The sequence below is a fragment of the Myotis yumanensis genome, unplaced genomic scaffold (genome assembly GCF_028538775.1).
Source record: "Myotis yumanensis isolate MYYU_CA2020_CCGP unplaced genomic scaffold, mMyoYum1.0.hap1 SCAF_3, whole genome shotgun sequence".
Taxonomy (NCBI): domain Eukaryota; kingdom Metazoa; phylum Chordata; class Mammalia; order Chiroptera; family Vespertilionidae; genus Myotis; species Myotis yumanensis.
The window spans coordinates 24,306,582-24,322,711 of NW_027223754.1; the positions used below are offsets into that span (position 1 = coordinate 24,306,582).

The 16,130-nt window shown below is 40.1% G+C and overlaps 1 protein-coding gene across 1 annotated transcript; it reads right to left on the bottom strand.

Moving 5' to 3' along the window:
• Positions 1–389: 389 nt before the first annotated feature.
• Positions 390–14,525, bottom strand: LOC139004890 (disintegrin and metalloproteinase domain-containing protein 18-like). The gene is made up of 6 exons (XM_070407392.1): positions 14,471–14,525; positions 13,752–13,828; positions 6,975–7,030; positions 5,175–5,253; positions 3,557–3,633; positions 390–594 (listed from the first exon to the last, which is right to left on the bottom strand). The coding sequence occupies exons 1-6, from the start codon at positions 14,523–14,525 to the stop codon at positions 390–392; spliced, it is 549 nt and encodes a 182-aa protein (XP_070263493.1).
• Positions 14,526–16,130: the final 1,605 nt, after the last annotated feature.

Below are 16,130 nucleotides of genomic sequence, written 5' to 3' on the forward strand. Positions count from 1 at the left end.
AATATAGACAAATGATTATTTATTTTAGAAAGATATGTTTTGGTAGTAAAGTTATGCAACAAAAATTTGTAAAAATATTAAAAGTATTTTTCCCAGGGAACAGTGATAACTGTTAGTAATAACTAATAGTGATTCTATTCTTCCCCTATTTCTAAATTTTATTTAACCATATGAATTTTTATTTAAATACAAGAAAAAGAAATGATACATAATATATCATAAAACAATAAGCTTGCAATATGTTATATAATTTTTCATATTTTAGGTGGAATATGGGTGTTTTGTTTAAAGATAAAGAAAAAAGATACCAAATTTAATATTCCTACTCAACTGCTAAGCAGTTCTTTTTCCCAATTAATAAAGATCTACAGAAGTAATTTCATGGTATGTCATAACTTCAGAATTATTGTAGTTACCTGTGAGATTAAATAACTTTTATAGGTCTGGTTTTTCTGCCAAATATTGCTGTAATTTTCTATTAACATTGGTATATCTGTATTGTTATTTTTTACTTGATAAATTATGTGTTCAAATCTTGCCGAAGATTCCAATGGTTCAATTCCATAGCTGATATTTTCAAACTGAAGGAATCCCCTGTATATTTAGAAAGCAATGGCAAAAAAAATCCTAAAAATGATCACATCAAAACTACAATATGAAATATTGTAAGAAATTATGAACCAGAGTAAATAACATGTTTTAAAGGCACTTTTCCCTCTATTTTTTTGTCTACAATTAATAACTTAACCATATTTGCCTTATTATTTTCTCACATATTAAAGAACTAAATAAATGGAAGTGTATTTTGTATTTTCTGTATAGAAATCACATTCATTCAAAATATATTACTTAAGGACAAGTAATAGCTGGGAGACAAGATGTTTGTTGGCTATTTCAAGAAGAAAGTTTCTGTTCTTACAGAGGTTAGGATAAGGGAAAGCAGGGATACAGAGTGAATATTTAAAGAGGTTGATATAAATTAAAATGACATTTAGAGAATGCTAGTTTTCTGAGTTGACATGAGCAAATTTTATAAATCAGGCAAACAAAAACTAAAAGGAAGTTAGAGTGTATTATCTGTTCTGGATTCATCTTCCTCTGATAAACTTACCACCTACCTCTTTCATCATTAATAATGAAAATTACTTTTCTTGACCCTTTACTTCTACTTCCCCTTCATTTAGCAACCATCAGCTTGTTATCTATATCTATAAGTCTGTTTGTTTTGCTTTGTTTATTTAATTATTTTGTTTTAGAATCCAAATATAAATGAAATCATGATGTTTGTGTTTCTCTGTCAAACTTATTTCACTTAGCATAATACCCTCTAGGTCCATCTATGTTGTCACAAATGGAAAGATTTTATTCTTTTTTATTGATGAGTAATATTCCATAGTATATATACCACATCTTCTTCATCCATTCACTAGAGGCTCAGTGCATGAAATTCATGCACTGGAGTGGGGGTTCTCAGCCTGGCCTGTGCCCTCTCACAGTCTGGGACCCCTCGGGGGATGTCTGCCTACCAGCTTAGGCCTGATCCCTCTCGAAGTCTGGGGCTTTCACATTCCAGGACCCCTCACTCCTTACCACCTGCCTGCAGTGGAGGCGGTAGAGGCTCCTGCCACTGCCACTGCGCTCACCAGCCATGAGCCCGGCTTCTGGCTGAGCGGCGCTCCCCCTGTGGGAGTGCACTTACCACTAGGGGGCAGTTCCTGCATTGAGCATATGTCCCCTGGTGGTCAGTGTGCATCATAGCGACCAGTCGTTCTGGTGGTTGTTCTGCTGTTCATTTCACCATTAGGTCAATTTGCATATTAAGGTTTTAGTATATAAGACTGACTGATGGACATTTAGATTGCTTCTATTAATGCTGAAGTAAACATAGGAGGACATATATCTTTTCAAGTTGATGTTTTTTTTTTATTTTCTGTGGATGAATATCCTTAAGTGAAATTGCTGGGTCATGTGGCAGCTCTATGTTTAATTTTTTAAATTAAATTTATTGTGGTGATATTGGTTAACAACATTATATAGGATTCAAGTGTACATTTCTATGATACATGATCTGTATATTACATTGTGTGCCTACCACCCAAAGTCATATCTTGTACTGCCACCATATATTTGACCCCTTCACCCTTCACTGCCACACCTTTTCCTCTGGTAACCACCATACTATTGTCTGTGTCTATGAGGTTTTCTTGCTCATCCGTTCCTTTCAGTTTATATCCCACATATGAGTGAAATCATATGGTTCTTAACTTTTAAAAAATGTATATTTTTATTGATTTCAGAGAGGAAGGGAGAGGAAGAGAGAGAGATGGAAACATTAGTGATGAGAGAGAATCATCGATCAGCTGCCTCCTGCATATACCCCCTACTGGGGACTGAGTCCACAATCCAGGCATGTGCCCTGACCAGGAATCAACCCTAACCTCTTGGTTTATAGGTTGATACTCAACCACTGAGCCAAACCAGCCTGGCTTGTTCTTAAATTTCTCAAGATCCATCGATGTTGTCGCAAATGGCAGTATTTCATCTTTTCTCACTACTGACTAGTATTCCATTGTATATATGTACCACATCTTCTTTTTCCAATTTTCTATTGAAGGACACTTTGAGTTGAATAATGCTGCAATGAACATATAGGTACATATATCTTCAAGAACAAATGTTTATTTTTTTTGAGGCATATTCATACAGTGGGGCCTTGACTTATGAGTTTAATTCGTTCCGAGACCGAGCTCATTAAGGAGCTCATTAAGGAGCTCATTAACTCAAATAACTCTGTCAACTCAATGCAAAAAATCCGCCGAGAGACAGCTGGTATCTCAAAAAACTCGTTAGTCGGGACACTCGTAAGTCAAGGCTCCACTGTACTGTTTTTCATAGTGAATGCACCAATTTACAATCCCACCAACAGTGTGCAAGGATTCCCTTTTCTCCACATGCTCACCAGTACTTGATATTTGCCAATTTTTTTTATGATAGCCATTCTGACAATTATGAAGTGATATCTTATTTTGGTTTTGATTTTCATTCCCCTGATGATTAGTAATGTTGAGCATCTTTTCATATGTCTGTTGACTACCTATATGTCTTCTTTGGAGACATATCTAAGTCCTCTGAGGTACCTTCCTAATTAGTTGTTTTATGTGTGATACTGAGAGTACCTTAACTGTGAGCAAAATATGTCCCTGTTTTAATAACTAATTAATATAATTTTCCATAACTATTTAAGACAACTGATAGATAACTCAGCTATAATGTTTAGGAAAATATTCTAAACTTTCCTTTACTGAAACTATCTTTTTCTGCATAGTATATTCAAAATACCTCCAGCCAGGTTTTCCTGGGGTGATTTCATTTGAATAGGCAGTAACCACTAGCTACAAATACTTACACCTTTTAAAAAAGAAGGTAATCATAAAGAAAACTTTCATATTTGGATTCCTCTTAAACCTTACTATATTTGTGTCTGCTAGCCACTAAGTTTCATTTTGAAGTGCATCCTAAGTTTTTCATGTGTAAATATTCTCTAAGATGTTATTACCTGAGACCAGAACAAATGCTGAGTGTTGCAGCTGAATTTGGAAAGTTTGCAGCATGTCCTTGGTAATGGCAATGCATCTGAAAGATAGTATAGAAAGGCAAATAAATTAATTCTTTATGAATAATATATGTATGGTAAAATATTATAGATGATTCAAAATGTTAAAATATTATATATTATACAAAATTTATTTATGCATATTTTTAGGGAAAAACATTTTTTACCACTCTCCTTACTTTGTACCTTCTAAGTGTCCATGAATATTACCTCAACATTTCATCTTATTTCTATGTACAACAATCAACCTCTTAACATATCATAATTATATGGAATAAAATATTTATTTAAACTATACACATAGAACAAACATATCTCAATGGTAATATGTCCATTTCAATAAAACAACATCTACACTAATAAAAGAGAAACATGGTAATTAGCGTACGACTGCAAATTAACTGTCAGCCAAGATGGCAGCCACCAGCCAGGCACCTGGAAGCGAACATGAGGCTTGCTTGCTCCAGGGACTACAGACTGCAACTTTCCCCGCCTAACTTGCCGGCCTCTGAGTTGCAACTCTAAGCAACTATGTACTATGTTGCAAATAAGAAGCTGAAACCAGCTTTCAGCCAGCCGGGATCTCAGAGCTGAAGTTATACATTGTTTCGATTATAGAACGGCAAACAAACCAGATACGAAGCCTCAGAGCTAGAGCCAGAGCTAAAGCTGGCCCAGAATAAAATAAAAAAAGAGAAAAAAAAGGAGCGGTTGGGAGCTTCAGTCAACAACCGCCAGCCTGAAGGCAGCCCTCAGCCCCTCACCCAGACTGGCCAGGCACCCCAGTGGATACCCCCACCCTGAAGGGTGTGTGACCAGCTGCAAACAGCCATCATCCCCTCATCCAGGCTGGCCAGGCACCCCAGTGGGGACCTCCACCCTGATCCAGGACACCCTTCAGGGCAAACCAGCGGGCCCCCAGGCCTCTATCCTATATAGTAAAAGGGTAATATGCCTCCCAGCACCGGGATCAGCATGACAGGGGGCAGCGCCCAAACCCCCTGATCGCCCTGCAGCTCTGTGTGTGACAGTGGGCGGGGCCACAACCTCCCTATCTGCCCTGCTCTGTTCGTGACAGGGGAAGGTGCCCCAACCCCCTGATGGGCCCTGCTCTGTGTGTGACAGGGTGTGGCGCCCCAACCCCCCTTCCCCCCATGGGCCCTGCTCTGTGTGTGATGGGGTAGAGCCATAACCTCCCCATCGGCCCTGCCCTGAGTGTGACAGTGGCGGCTCCCCAGCCCCCTGATCTGCCCTGCTCTGTGTGTGACAGTGGGCGGTGCCCTAACTCCCTTATCGGCCCTACTCTGTGCATGACAGGGGGGAGCTCCTCAACCCCCTGATCGGCCCTGCTCTGTGCATGACAGGGGCTGCACCTAGGGATTGGGCCTGCCCTCTCCCACCCGGGAGCAGGCCTAACCCAGCAGGTCGTTATCTCCTGAGGGGTCTCAGACTGCGAGAGGGCACAGGCCAGGCTGAGGGGCCCCCCTCCCCCCCCCCCCGAGTGCACAAATTTTTGTGCACCGGGCCTCTAGTATAATAATAAATGTCTAAGACATCTTACCTTAAAATATGAAGAATCAGTATGCAAAGATCCAGTTTCATTAAATGTATAAACCACAAAGTCCTGGGATAAGAATGAGCTAAGAAACAACAACAAACTGTTTGAATAATGAATTTAATATGAATTAAACATTACAGTAATAAAAGTAAATGTAAAATTTATTAGGATCATATAATAATACTAGAGGCCCGGTGCACAAAAATTCATGCACTGGGGGGGGGTCTCTCAGCCTGATCTGCCCCCTTTCACAGTCTGGGAGCCCTCAGGGGATGTCCTACTGATGGCTTAGGCCTGCTCCCCACAGGGGGCGGGCCTAAGCCGCAGTCTGGCCTCCCTCTGCGGGAGGTGACCGGGCCAATCATGGGAAGGCACTGTCCTCATCACCCTGCGGCTGCTGCCACTGACAGCCACCGCAGTTGCCAGCCCTTGGCCTTTGCTGCCCACAACTGCCCTCCCCTGCCGGCCTGATCGCCCACAACTGACCTCCCTTGTCATGACCAGCCTCCTCCACAGGGACCTGCCTCCTCCGCGCAAGGCAGTGGAGATGCTGGAACCAGCATCCTCCGCTCTGGGGCAGAGCAGCAGGACCTCCAGGCCTCACCGTGCAGAGAGGCTGCCGAGCCCTGCCTCCGCTGTGTGCATGGACATCTTTTGGCGACCATCTTGTGGTGGCCATATTTTGATGACGTCGAGCACACAATGCCACCTAGGCTTTTATTATATAGGATTATTTATTTATGCACTTGACTGAGTTTTATGATATATAAAGTGTACCCTATACAATTCAAAATAAACACATATAATTAATACATTCATAAGATGTATGCTACTAGTTGAATTTCCCACCAATAACCATTTGATGCATTAACTATGTTTGAGTTCCCATGAGATATACTTATTATCTGTCACAATTATTGGGTTCAGTGGCTTTATACTCAATTAAAGATTTGTAAATATACTAGAGGCCTGGTCACGGATTTGTGCACCGGTGGGGCCCCTCAGTCTGGCCTGTGCCCTCTCGCAATCTGGGACCTTTTGGGGGATGTCAGACTGCCAGTTTTGGCCCAGTCCCCACAGGCTTGGCCAAAACTGGCAGTCCGACATCCCCCAAGGGATGTAGCAGTGCATGAAGTGGCTCCTGCTCATCCCAGCCCCGCTGTGCCTGCCACCACTGCCACTGCAGCTGTGGTCACCAGCCGTGAGCCTGGCTTCTGGCTGAGTAGTGCTCCCGCTACGGGAGTATACTGACCACCGGGGGCAGCTCCTGTGTTGAGCATCTGTCCCCTAGTGGTCAGTGCACATCATAGTGACCGGTCAACTGGTTGAGCAGTCGATGGGTTGTAATAGTCACTTAGGCTTTTATCTATATAGATAGCTTATTTCTAAATTTGAAAATAAAAGCTGAATAACTTAATGCAACAATCACATAGATCTAAGACTCAAGACGTAATAAATCCTACATTGAAAATGGATTGATTAAACATTCTTTATTTTTTCTTCATTATTATATTTAAACTAGAGGCCCATTGCATGAAATTTGTGCAAGGGGCTCAGCCCTCACAGCCCCAGCTGCTTCGGTCCTCACAACCACGGCAGCTGCCTCAGCCCTCATAGCTGCCTTGGCCCTTGCAGCCGCTGCAGCCCCGGCTTTGTCCAGGAGGTCATCCAGAAGGATGTCCGAACGGTCGTTGCATTGTTTGGCCATCCAGTCTAATGAGCATATTATGCTTTTATTACTATGGATAGTAACAAAAAATTTTAAAAGTAAAATCTAAGCTTTAAGGGGAAATTATATCTTACCTTTTTGTGAGATACAGAGTGTATGGTTTTTTATCAATTGTAATGTTATAAATCACCTAAAACAAAGCAAATCAATAACAATGGTTTAGTAAATAAAAAAATATACAAAGTAAAACTTTTTCACTCATGTCCAGAAAAGACTCAATCCATGTATATATTCTTCAGAATTTATTATTCTAAATAGAAGGCATTCATTATTATAATAAATTCAGGATTAGGGTGATGCACTTAATCTGTAGGAATGGCTTTTTTAAAAGAAAAAAGCTGAAGGTCACATTTTCAAAAAGTATAAGTTTAGCCTTATTATTACTACAGATTAATCATTTCTATGTGAAAAATATATACATTTTTCTAGTGAAGATGAATGAGACATGGCTGCAGACTAACATTCTATGCTAAATACAATGAAACAAAAACAAATTTATAAATACATATGTACATACCACTGATGCCATTTTAATTAACCTAATTATTAATAACAGGAAAGGAACACAGGAAAGCCAAATATTATAGGCATGCCATTTGTACAGCTTTGCTAGGAACCTACACTTTAACACTTTTCAGGGAGCCACCAGGCTATTCCCCACAGATCCCTGGGGAAAGGGACTGGGCAGGGAAAATAGACACATCTACAGTAAAGTCCAGGCCACACAGGGAAGGTACTTGCCTGTCAAGTCACAACTGGGAACAGGTCTTTGGCCAGAGTAGATGTGGCCACAGCAAGTGCAGGAAGATCTGAGATATTTAGTCTACTAAACAAAGAAGTTCACTCTCTTGGCTCCTGGCTCTCTTGGTTTGTGCTCTTGGTCACTCTTGGTTCTCTTGCATTCACCCACATTAGCCACAGCCATGTGGACCGCCACAATGGACTGATGGACTGCAACTAGCCTAATGTTAAACTGGACCCAATTCCAACATGGAACAGAAACTGGACAGTGGCTTTGCTTCTAGTTCCAATGAATCCCCAGCTGCGCTTCTTCCAGGACTGGATTAAGGAAAATGGGATGTTGGAAACCCAGGGAAGTAAGTGGACACAAATGAAAAATCACGTATCCTCCCATGTGAGTCTCAGAAAAGTCTTTTTCTGGAGATAGCGTAAGGACCCCACCCTCAGCACTCAGTGAGGAAAGGGATACCCCACTTCTATGATCACACTACCAAATACACCTAGAGCCACTTCACAATCCTCTCCATATATAAACCACGAGGGGAAAAAGACCTGAGAGAATGATGCTAGTGAGAAATGCCGCAGCTTCAGGAATAAGAGCTCCAATACAACATCATCATCATCATCCTAATGTGGTGACATCCAGGAATAGGAGTGGCTCTAAAGATGTTTACAGAGTGAGTCAGTGGACTGTCTCCACAAAGGCAGACAGACCTCTCTGCTAGCATATCCAAATTTTCTTTTCAAGACAAACTAATTTTAAGAAAGTTCTCTGATTTTAAGGAAAGGCAGTCTGTGAGCCTGAGAGAGGGACAGTTCCAGAAAGTACAAGAAGCCCACAAACTCAGAGACCAGATATCTAATAACCCAGAACTGAAAATGTGGGCCTGAGACAGGATAGTAAGAAGCCAGGAAAATTCCTGAGCAAGTAGAATGGGGAAACTGCAACAGTTCAACAAACTGGCCAGTCAATTTACATCCAGATACAGAAAGTCATCTCCTTAGAGATAACATCAGAGAGAACATCTAGGCCTCAGTTGTATTTCAGCTTCAGGCTTAGAAAAGTAGCAAAACCAGCTGGGTGACTCCGGGACCAGCTATAATAACAAATGATCCCCCTGCCCTGGTGCTGACCAATCAGTAGAGATCAGGACCCTGAAAAAGCACACCTTGGAAATGGAAAATATTCTGAAACCCTCCCCTAAGATTCCCACCACAGGGAGATAAAAACAAACAAATAAACCCTCAAAACAAAGATCCTGAGTGTGCTCTCTCTCTGGGGAGCATGCCCATGCCCCTCCCCCCCCTTTGTTCCCCCACAGGCACAAATCTCCTAAACTCTAAGGTCCCCAGGAGACTTGCAACTAGGGGAGCAATGGGCAGCAGCACCTTGTCCAAGGCTAACCCCCTGAACCTGTCTCCAAGGTCCCCTTTTTTTCTGACTTCCCAGTGAGCTAAAGAACCAATCTCAGATATTTCCTCAGGAAGATGCTGTGACAACAGACAGAAATGACAAAATCCCTACAAGAAAAAAATATGTGGAAAACAGAAGCTTTAAATGCAAACAAATCACCTTAATATACATCTATAGTACACCGCATAATAAATATATAGAAACATACACACTGGAGTCAAATGCATTACCTTGACATAGTGAAATTCAATTAAAAATCAGGCCCAAAAGATATCTAGAAAATGCCCAAATATTCACACTTCAAAATTTCCCATGGGTCAATGGAGAAACAACAAGGAAAATTAAAAAAAAAAAATGTTATATTAAAATATTATATATGCAGATTATATAACTGTTATGTAATGAAGTGACATCAGTGTAAATCAGAATAAGAACCACCCAAAATTCTCTTCTACATAAAATCAACATGAGAACTGAAAAGTTGTTAGAATCAACCTCTTCAAATCTCTAGAAATTAACTGAAGGTTTTCAATATTTTGGGGAGTGTTTATTCAGGAAAAATAACTGATCTTAGTAAAAATAATAATATTTGGGGAAATTGAATTTGCTCTAGTCTCTTCTTTTATTATTTGAAAAATAAGAGAATGCATTTACAGTGAATACCAGCAGACTAGCAACCTCTGAGAAAAGCAGAATATGGCTGGAGCATTTTCAAAATCTCATTTCCAGAGAAATGCCAGGATTTGACCTACTTTGTGGTTCTTAGAAGACCCACTTCAAGCTTGTATATATGACATAAATCAGATCTCACCTAATGTCAAAATCCTTTTCCCAAAAGCATTTGCTGAAAACTACACTTTTTTTTTAACTTCATAGTTGCCTGATGCAATGAATCAATAGGGCAAACAATAGATCAACCAAAAAACTTAAAAGGACCATATAATTTCACCTATAAGTAGAATCTAATGAAAAAAATGGCAAACAAATAGCATCAGACTCACATATATAAAGAACAAACTGAGAGCTGTCAGAGGAGAGGGTGATTGGGGAACTGGGTGAAAATGGTGAAGGAATTAAGCCAAGAAAACAAACAAAAAACAACTCATAGACAGATAATAGTATGGTGCTTACCAAAGGGATTGGGGAAGGATGAAGAGGGTAAAGGGAGTATAAATGTTGCTGGAAAGAGACTTGACTTGGGATGGTAAGCACACAATGTAATATACAGATGATATACTATAAAATTATATACCTGAAACCTATATAATTTTTTTAACCAATGTTGCCCCAATAAATTTAATAAAATTTTTTTAAAAAAGAAAAGCTTTATGATCAAACTAAAGACCTAGTGCATGAATTCGTGCACAGGTGGGGTTTGGCTGGGCCTGTTGGGAGGAGGAGACAACAGGAGGTTGACTTGCTGGCTTGCCCCAATCTGGGCCTGATTAGGGATGGGTTGGCTGTGGGGAGGGGCAGTGGGCAATTGGCCTGCAGGCTCTGCCCCAATTGGGGTGGGGGGGCTGATCGGGGGGTCAGCAACTGGGGGAGGGGTCATGGAAGATTGGTCAGCCAGCCCCACTCCCGATTGGTGTGGAGGAGCAATTGGGGGTGGGGCTGGACAGCGGGAGGGAATATGGGCCAATCAGGGTGGTGGGGGCCCATTGGGGGTGGGGCCAGCCAGGAGTGGGGCTGTGGGTGGGGCTGGGGTGGGACAGTTATGACAAATGTCTGGGAATCTAAAAGGCCTCAGACACTATGTGCATGCCCAAGGCTATGCACATGCTTAGGACAGACCTGAAAAGACCTTAAACTCTCACCTCTGGCTGACCTTGAGGCTCTGTGCAAGCAGAAATTGAAATGATAGCATAGTTGTGAAACTTCCTGGCTGAGTGACAAAATGCAAGCAGCGCCTCAGCAAAACTGAGAAACTTATTGGCCATGTATTTGAAGAACTCTCTATCTGATCATTAACTAACCAATAAGATAACAGAATAGAGATATCAGTGGCTACACACACCAAAGAATACAGATATTAGAGAACCAGTGGAAAAATTCACAAACTAAAAAACTAAAACAAACAATATTTGAAGGGAAGAAAAATCTGATTGTGAGTTACTACAACATATTATTATGCTGAGGGACCCCCCTGAATGCAAAAATTTTTGTGCACCGGGCCTCTAGTATAGATATAAAATGTATAACATAAAGTCAGCAATCAGCCGAAACCAGTTTGGCTCAGTGGATAGAGCGTCGGCCTGTGGACTGAAAGGTCCCAGGTTCGATTCCGGTCAAGGGCATGTACCTGGGTTGCGGGCACATCCCCAGTGGGAGTGTGCAGGAGGCAGCTGATTGATGTTTCTCTCTCATCGATGTTTCTAACTCTCTATCTCTCTTCCTTCCTCTCTGCAAAAAATCAATAAAATATATATATTAAAAAAAGTCAGCAATCAGCTGAAATAGTTATTTTATTTAGATGATTCTTCCCAAACTTCACATTAATATATACATACATATCCCTCTTATCTACTGCTGTCATCCATGATTTCGGTACTTGCTTCAGGATGTACCCTTGATTAATGCCTAATATGAGCTAATAGAAATTTATTCATATAAAGGTTGAGAAATATATCTGTATAATTGCTATATCACATATGATCATATATATTATATATATATGGATTAAAAAAAGGGTGTTCTGCTGTTAAATATGAACATTTTCACAGAACATCATCATCATACACAGCCAGTGTGAGGTAAGTGTGGATCAAGACAAAAGCAAAACCACATTTTAATCATGTCTGATTACAAATAAAATGTAGACATTTTCTCAGTCAGAAAAAAAAAAAGGAGCAAATATGCCCTTAATGGACACACAGGAGTGGCTATTTCTTCTTGACCAATTACAGCTGTAGAGTTTTTCTAGTCTTCCTTTTTTCTAGATAAGATTTACTAAGATACACAATTATAGAATTATGGTCTACTTTCTGATCACACCCAAAGCAGAGCAAAGGCCTGCTTCCTCACATTTCCCCGAAAACCCCTAACAGAAGCTGAAATCGTTTAAAGCCTCTCTAACACATTCTTACTGAGGTGCCCCATGGTTGCCCATGGCGTGTGCTCTGCCTCACTGCAGTGGTTAACTACCGGTGTGTTCCCAGCAGTCTTTGGTAGGAAGGCATTGAAGGAGGTCAGCTCTTCTCCACTGAGGAGTTTCTTCCCAGCACCTAGAGCTTTCACAAATATATTTAGATAAATCTTAGAAGGTTGGGCACCTTCATAAGTCCTGCTATATCCCCAAATCAAAGCCATTGCTTTAGTAGAATTTATGGTTATCATAATAAAATGGAATTCCATGGAAAAAAAAGGAATCCTTTGTATGGTTAATACTTTTTAAAAAGCACTGGGTAACCAGAAATTAAAGGAAGAGAACAAGACAGATAAAGGAGGTTTACTGTGAGATATGAAAGAACATTCATCATAGTTTATCACAGTAAAAATGACTTCCATAATTGCATGAAGACAATTCAAAAAATGTAAATAGGTATTACATACTTCATAGGAAAAGCATTTCATGCCCTGCATAGTTGCTATATGCTTTGCTACAGGCAATTTGAAGTAGACAATTTAAAGTTTAATCATGCAATGGCAATGTAAAAATTCTTATAAATAAATTAGGAAAAAAAATTTTTATAAGCAATTTTTCACTGAAGGTCTTACTTGTAATGGAAATGTAGTCATAAATTAAAAATTAGATTGCATGTCCTAAATGTTGTAATTTTGATGCCCTTAGCTTAATATTTTTAATCCTCTTTATCATTTATATCATGTATATCCATATCCTCCTTTAGAAGGTTAATCTGATAATTAAATAAGATTAGTGTGTGAAAATGCAACCTCTCTAAAGAAAATTATCTTATTGTTGTCTTCAATCATAATTTCACATATATTTTATTTTTATTATTATTGTTCAGTAATAGAACAAAATTATGATAGGTTCCATTACAGAATGACAAATCTAAAGTTAATGAACTCTTAATATTTTACTTACTGTTACCTCAAAAATTATTCCTTTAACATGAATGTATGAGCTATCATATATTGGCCATACCAATTTAAGGACATGGAAATTTAAACCCCTGCCTTATTACTTCTGGTTTGTAACATAAAGCAAAACTATGCCAATTTGAAATATTAAAGACTAAATGCCTTCAATTTAATTCCTTTTGTTTACAGCAGCTAAGCATTTTTTAAACTTTGCTTTCAATGAATATTTTTTATTGTAATCTTTTTCATCATAATAGGGCAAATGTGACATTTTTCTTTTTCTTTTTTTCTTTCTTGGGCCATACTTCTAAGTCTGATGCTTCTTGGTCAAAATTTTTTCTTCTAAATTTTGCTCAAGAAGAATTTCTCCGTTCCTAGACCATTGTTCTACTCATACTATTTTATTCTGCTAGTATTTTCTCAAAAATTGTGAACAAGTATGTCAGAAAAATGAAGAGATGAAGGGACGGGTACAGGAGTTAGCAATGAAGGTACAATAAAGGGAGGATAAAAATATAATAAAATAAAATAGTACAGTGAAAACATGTTGCTTTACAAATTAATATAAATAATATAATCTGACTTAGTACAAAGGTAAATTAAAATATTCTTATAATTTTAAATTGTAAAAATAATATTTTCTATCATTTACCTGCCTCTTTATACCTTCACTCTCATTTGACCTTATTTTACATGGAACTGTCACCTGCAGAAATGTTCCCTCAGAATCTGCAGAAAGAAAAATGAGTTTTGTTTTGTATTTGCAACAGCAATTATCTCAGTGAAGCATGGGTTCTTAACTGAGTCCACGGTGGGGTCTAAAATTGTCAATAAATTTGTTTATATTTGCCCTCCCTCCTTCTTGGTCCAAAGCTTTCACTACAATGACACTGAACATGGCTAAGATGCAAATAAACAGAAATTAGACACTGCAGTTCTACAGGACCGTCTTTTCCCTTTAGATTGAACCACGTTGGACTGGTTCCCTCCGCACGTTGAGGAATAAATTGACAGCAGTACGCATACCCTTAAACCCTATGGACACAGAGTAACTGAGCCAAGAAGACAAGCTGAGTCTCAGCCCCTGAGACCTTGGAGAATGGACTCCTTGGCTAACACCATCAGTCACTTGCTCTGGTCCGATGTCAGGGATGGGTGGGAGTGAGAGGTTGGGGAGCCTAAGGAGGGTAGGTCAGGTGTGTGTGTGGGGGAGGAGTTAGGAAGGGGAGGAGTTACACAGAGGAAAGAACCAGCAGGGGATCCGGAAAGAGGGTAGTATGGATTCCAGAGCTACAGGAAATTGTTCTCCAGAAAGAGCCCGGCTCTGCTCAGAGGCACAAGGAGAAGGAAGTCAGGTTCCCATGGTCTTACCCATGTGGGCATGCAACCTTCCAAGCTCAGTGAGCAGTGCAAGGAGTAGGATCATGGCTGAGCCAGAGCTCAGGAACACAGCCAAGACTGAAGCCGTTGGGCAACCCTGGGGCTCGGGAACACTGCCAAGACTGCAAGCCGTTGGGCAACTCTGGGGCTCGCGATCAGGAGCCCTCAGGACTGTAGCCCTTGTGCGCAGGGCCCTGGGGTGAGGACTGCAGTTACTTTCTGCTTTAGCTCACCCTGCGGGATCCTGATTGGCTGGGTAACTGACACAGGTTTGAGAAAGGACACCTCAGGCAGGAGCCTTTGCGTTTTGGCACAAGTGGATTGTTGTGGGTAAATGGACATTGTTTGAAACCTTCAGTATTGATATAGGGGCAGATAAGCATGAGTGGCTTTTCTGGTCAAGTTCTTGGCAATTTGGTTTTTCTATGACACAGTTTTCCGGCATGTTTTATTTACTGTGGGGCAAAAGAAAGTAGAAACCTCAACTGTTTGCATGAGACATTTCCTACTTAAATCGTGGTAATGCTGACTTAATTTGCCATCTTTGCAAACAAGGAAAAATCAAAGATTGTTGAACTTGACCCTGAATAAGGCAATTAACAAGCACTTTTCTTCAACTCAGTGCCTCTTCTTACAGTATTATATTATAATCAATTGAGGGGGAAGTAAAGGGACACTTTAAAATGCAGCCTAAGTGTGTTTTGTTCACAATTACTCTGAACACTAACAAGGAACCTGTAGAGATGGGAAGGACAGCAAGACAATCAGAGAAAGGAAATGTGACCACATTGTAGAGGAAAGAGCATGGAATGTCTTAGAATTTTCTGGCCAGTATCTTTCACTGCACATGTCTGAAACCTAACACAACTTCTATCCCACCTCTCACCCAAACCTACTTTTATCCAAGTGAACTCCACTGCAAGCACCAATTGTGTCAACAGAGCCCCAAACAAATTCTGGTCAGGCCTAAAACTTGGACCTGGCAGGTAGTAGTACATGGGAAACTGATTCTGACAAGTTAATATTAAAATAATACAGGTCAGTGATCATAATGACCTGAAATAACACAGTGGCAGTGAGAATGAAGAAAAGTTATGATAGAGTCATCCTCATGTGTGTATATGTATTTACCACACAAATTACCCATTAAATTGCTACAATGAATGGATAGGAAGGGGAATCACAAGTTATTGGAGAGATGTGGACTGTAGGTGTCCTCTTTTGGGATGGGAGCAGTTAGCATGGCCATGGGCATCTGAGGGCAAGCAGCTGTGGTGAGTGGACAAAGGAATGTTCTCACCTTGGGATGGAACAGCCTCCCTCCTTCGAAAGAGACTAAATTGCTTATGTCCTACTGAAGATCCCAGCAGGAAGGAGAATTAGCAGACATAAGCCTACATACTTTCACTCTCAGGACTTATTGTGGTTTGTGAAACTGAGCCATAAGGAAAGGAGAGAACAGCAGATGTTTTTCATGCTTGGATTAGACCAGTTAATGGTGAGTTTCTTGGTAATACCCTTTCTCCAACCTATGCCTTTTGGACCTTTTTGTTTAATCACTGTTGTAAAAGATATATGGAAAAATATAAATGTTAAACTTAACTGTTAATAAAAGCTGTCTAATTTTACTATGTACAACAAGCACAGCATT

What these genes read in the sequence shown, in the direction of transcription:
- LOC139004890 (XM_070407392.1), bottom strand. Translation starts at nt 14,525, where the DNA reads ATGATCCTACTCCTTGCACTGCTCACTGAGCTTGGAAGGTTGCATGCC. An exon ending in GTGAAGGTATAAAGAGGCAG is followed by an intron (nt 7,031 to 13,751) that starts GTAAATGATAGA and finishes GCTTTGTTTTAG; the next exon opens with GTGATTTATAACATTACAAT. An exon ending in CTGATTCTTCATATTTTAAG is followed by an intron (nt 3,634 to 5,174) that starts GTAAGATGTCTT and finishes ACTATCTTTCAG; the next exon opens with ATGCATTGCCATTACCAAGG.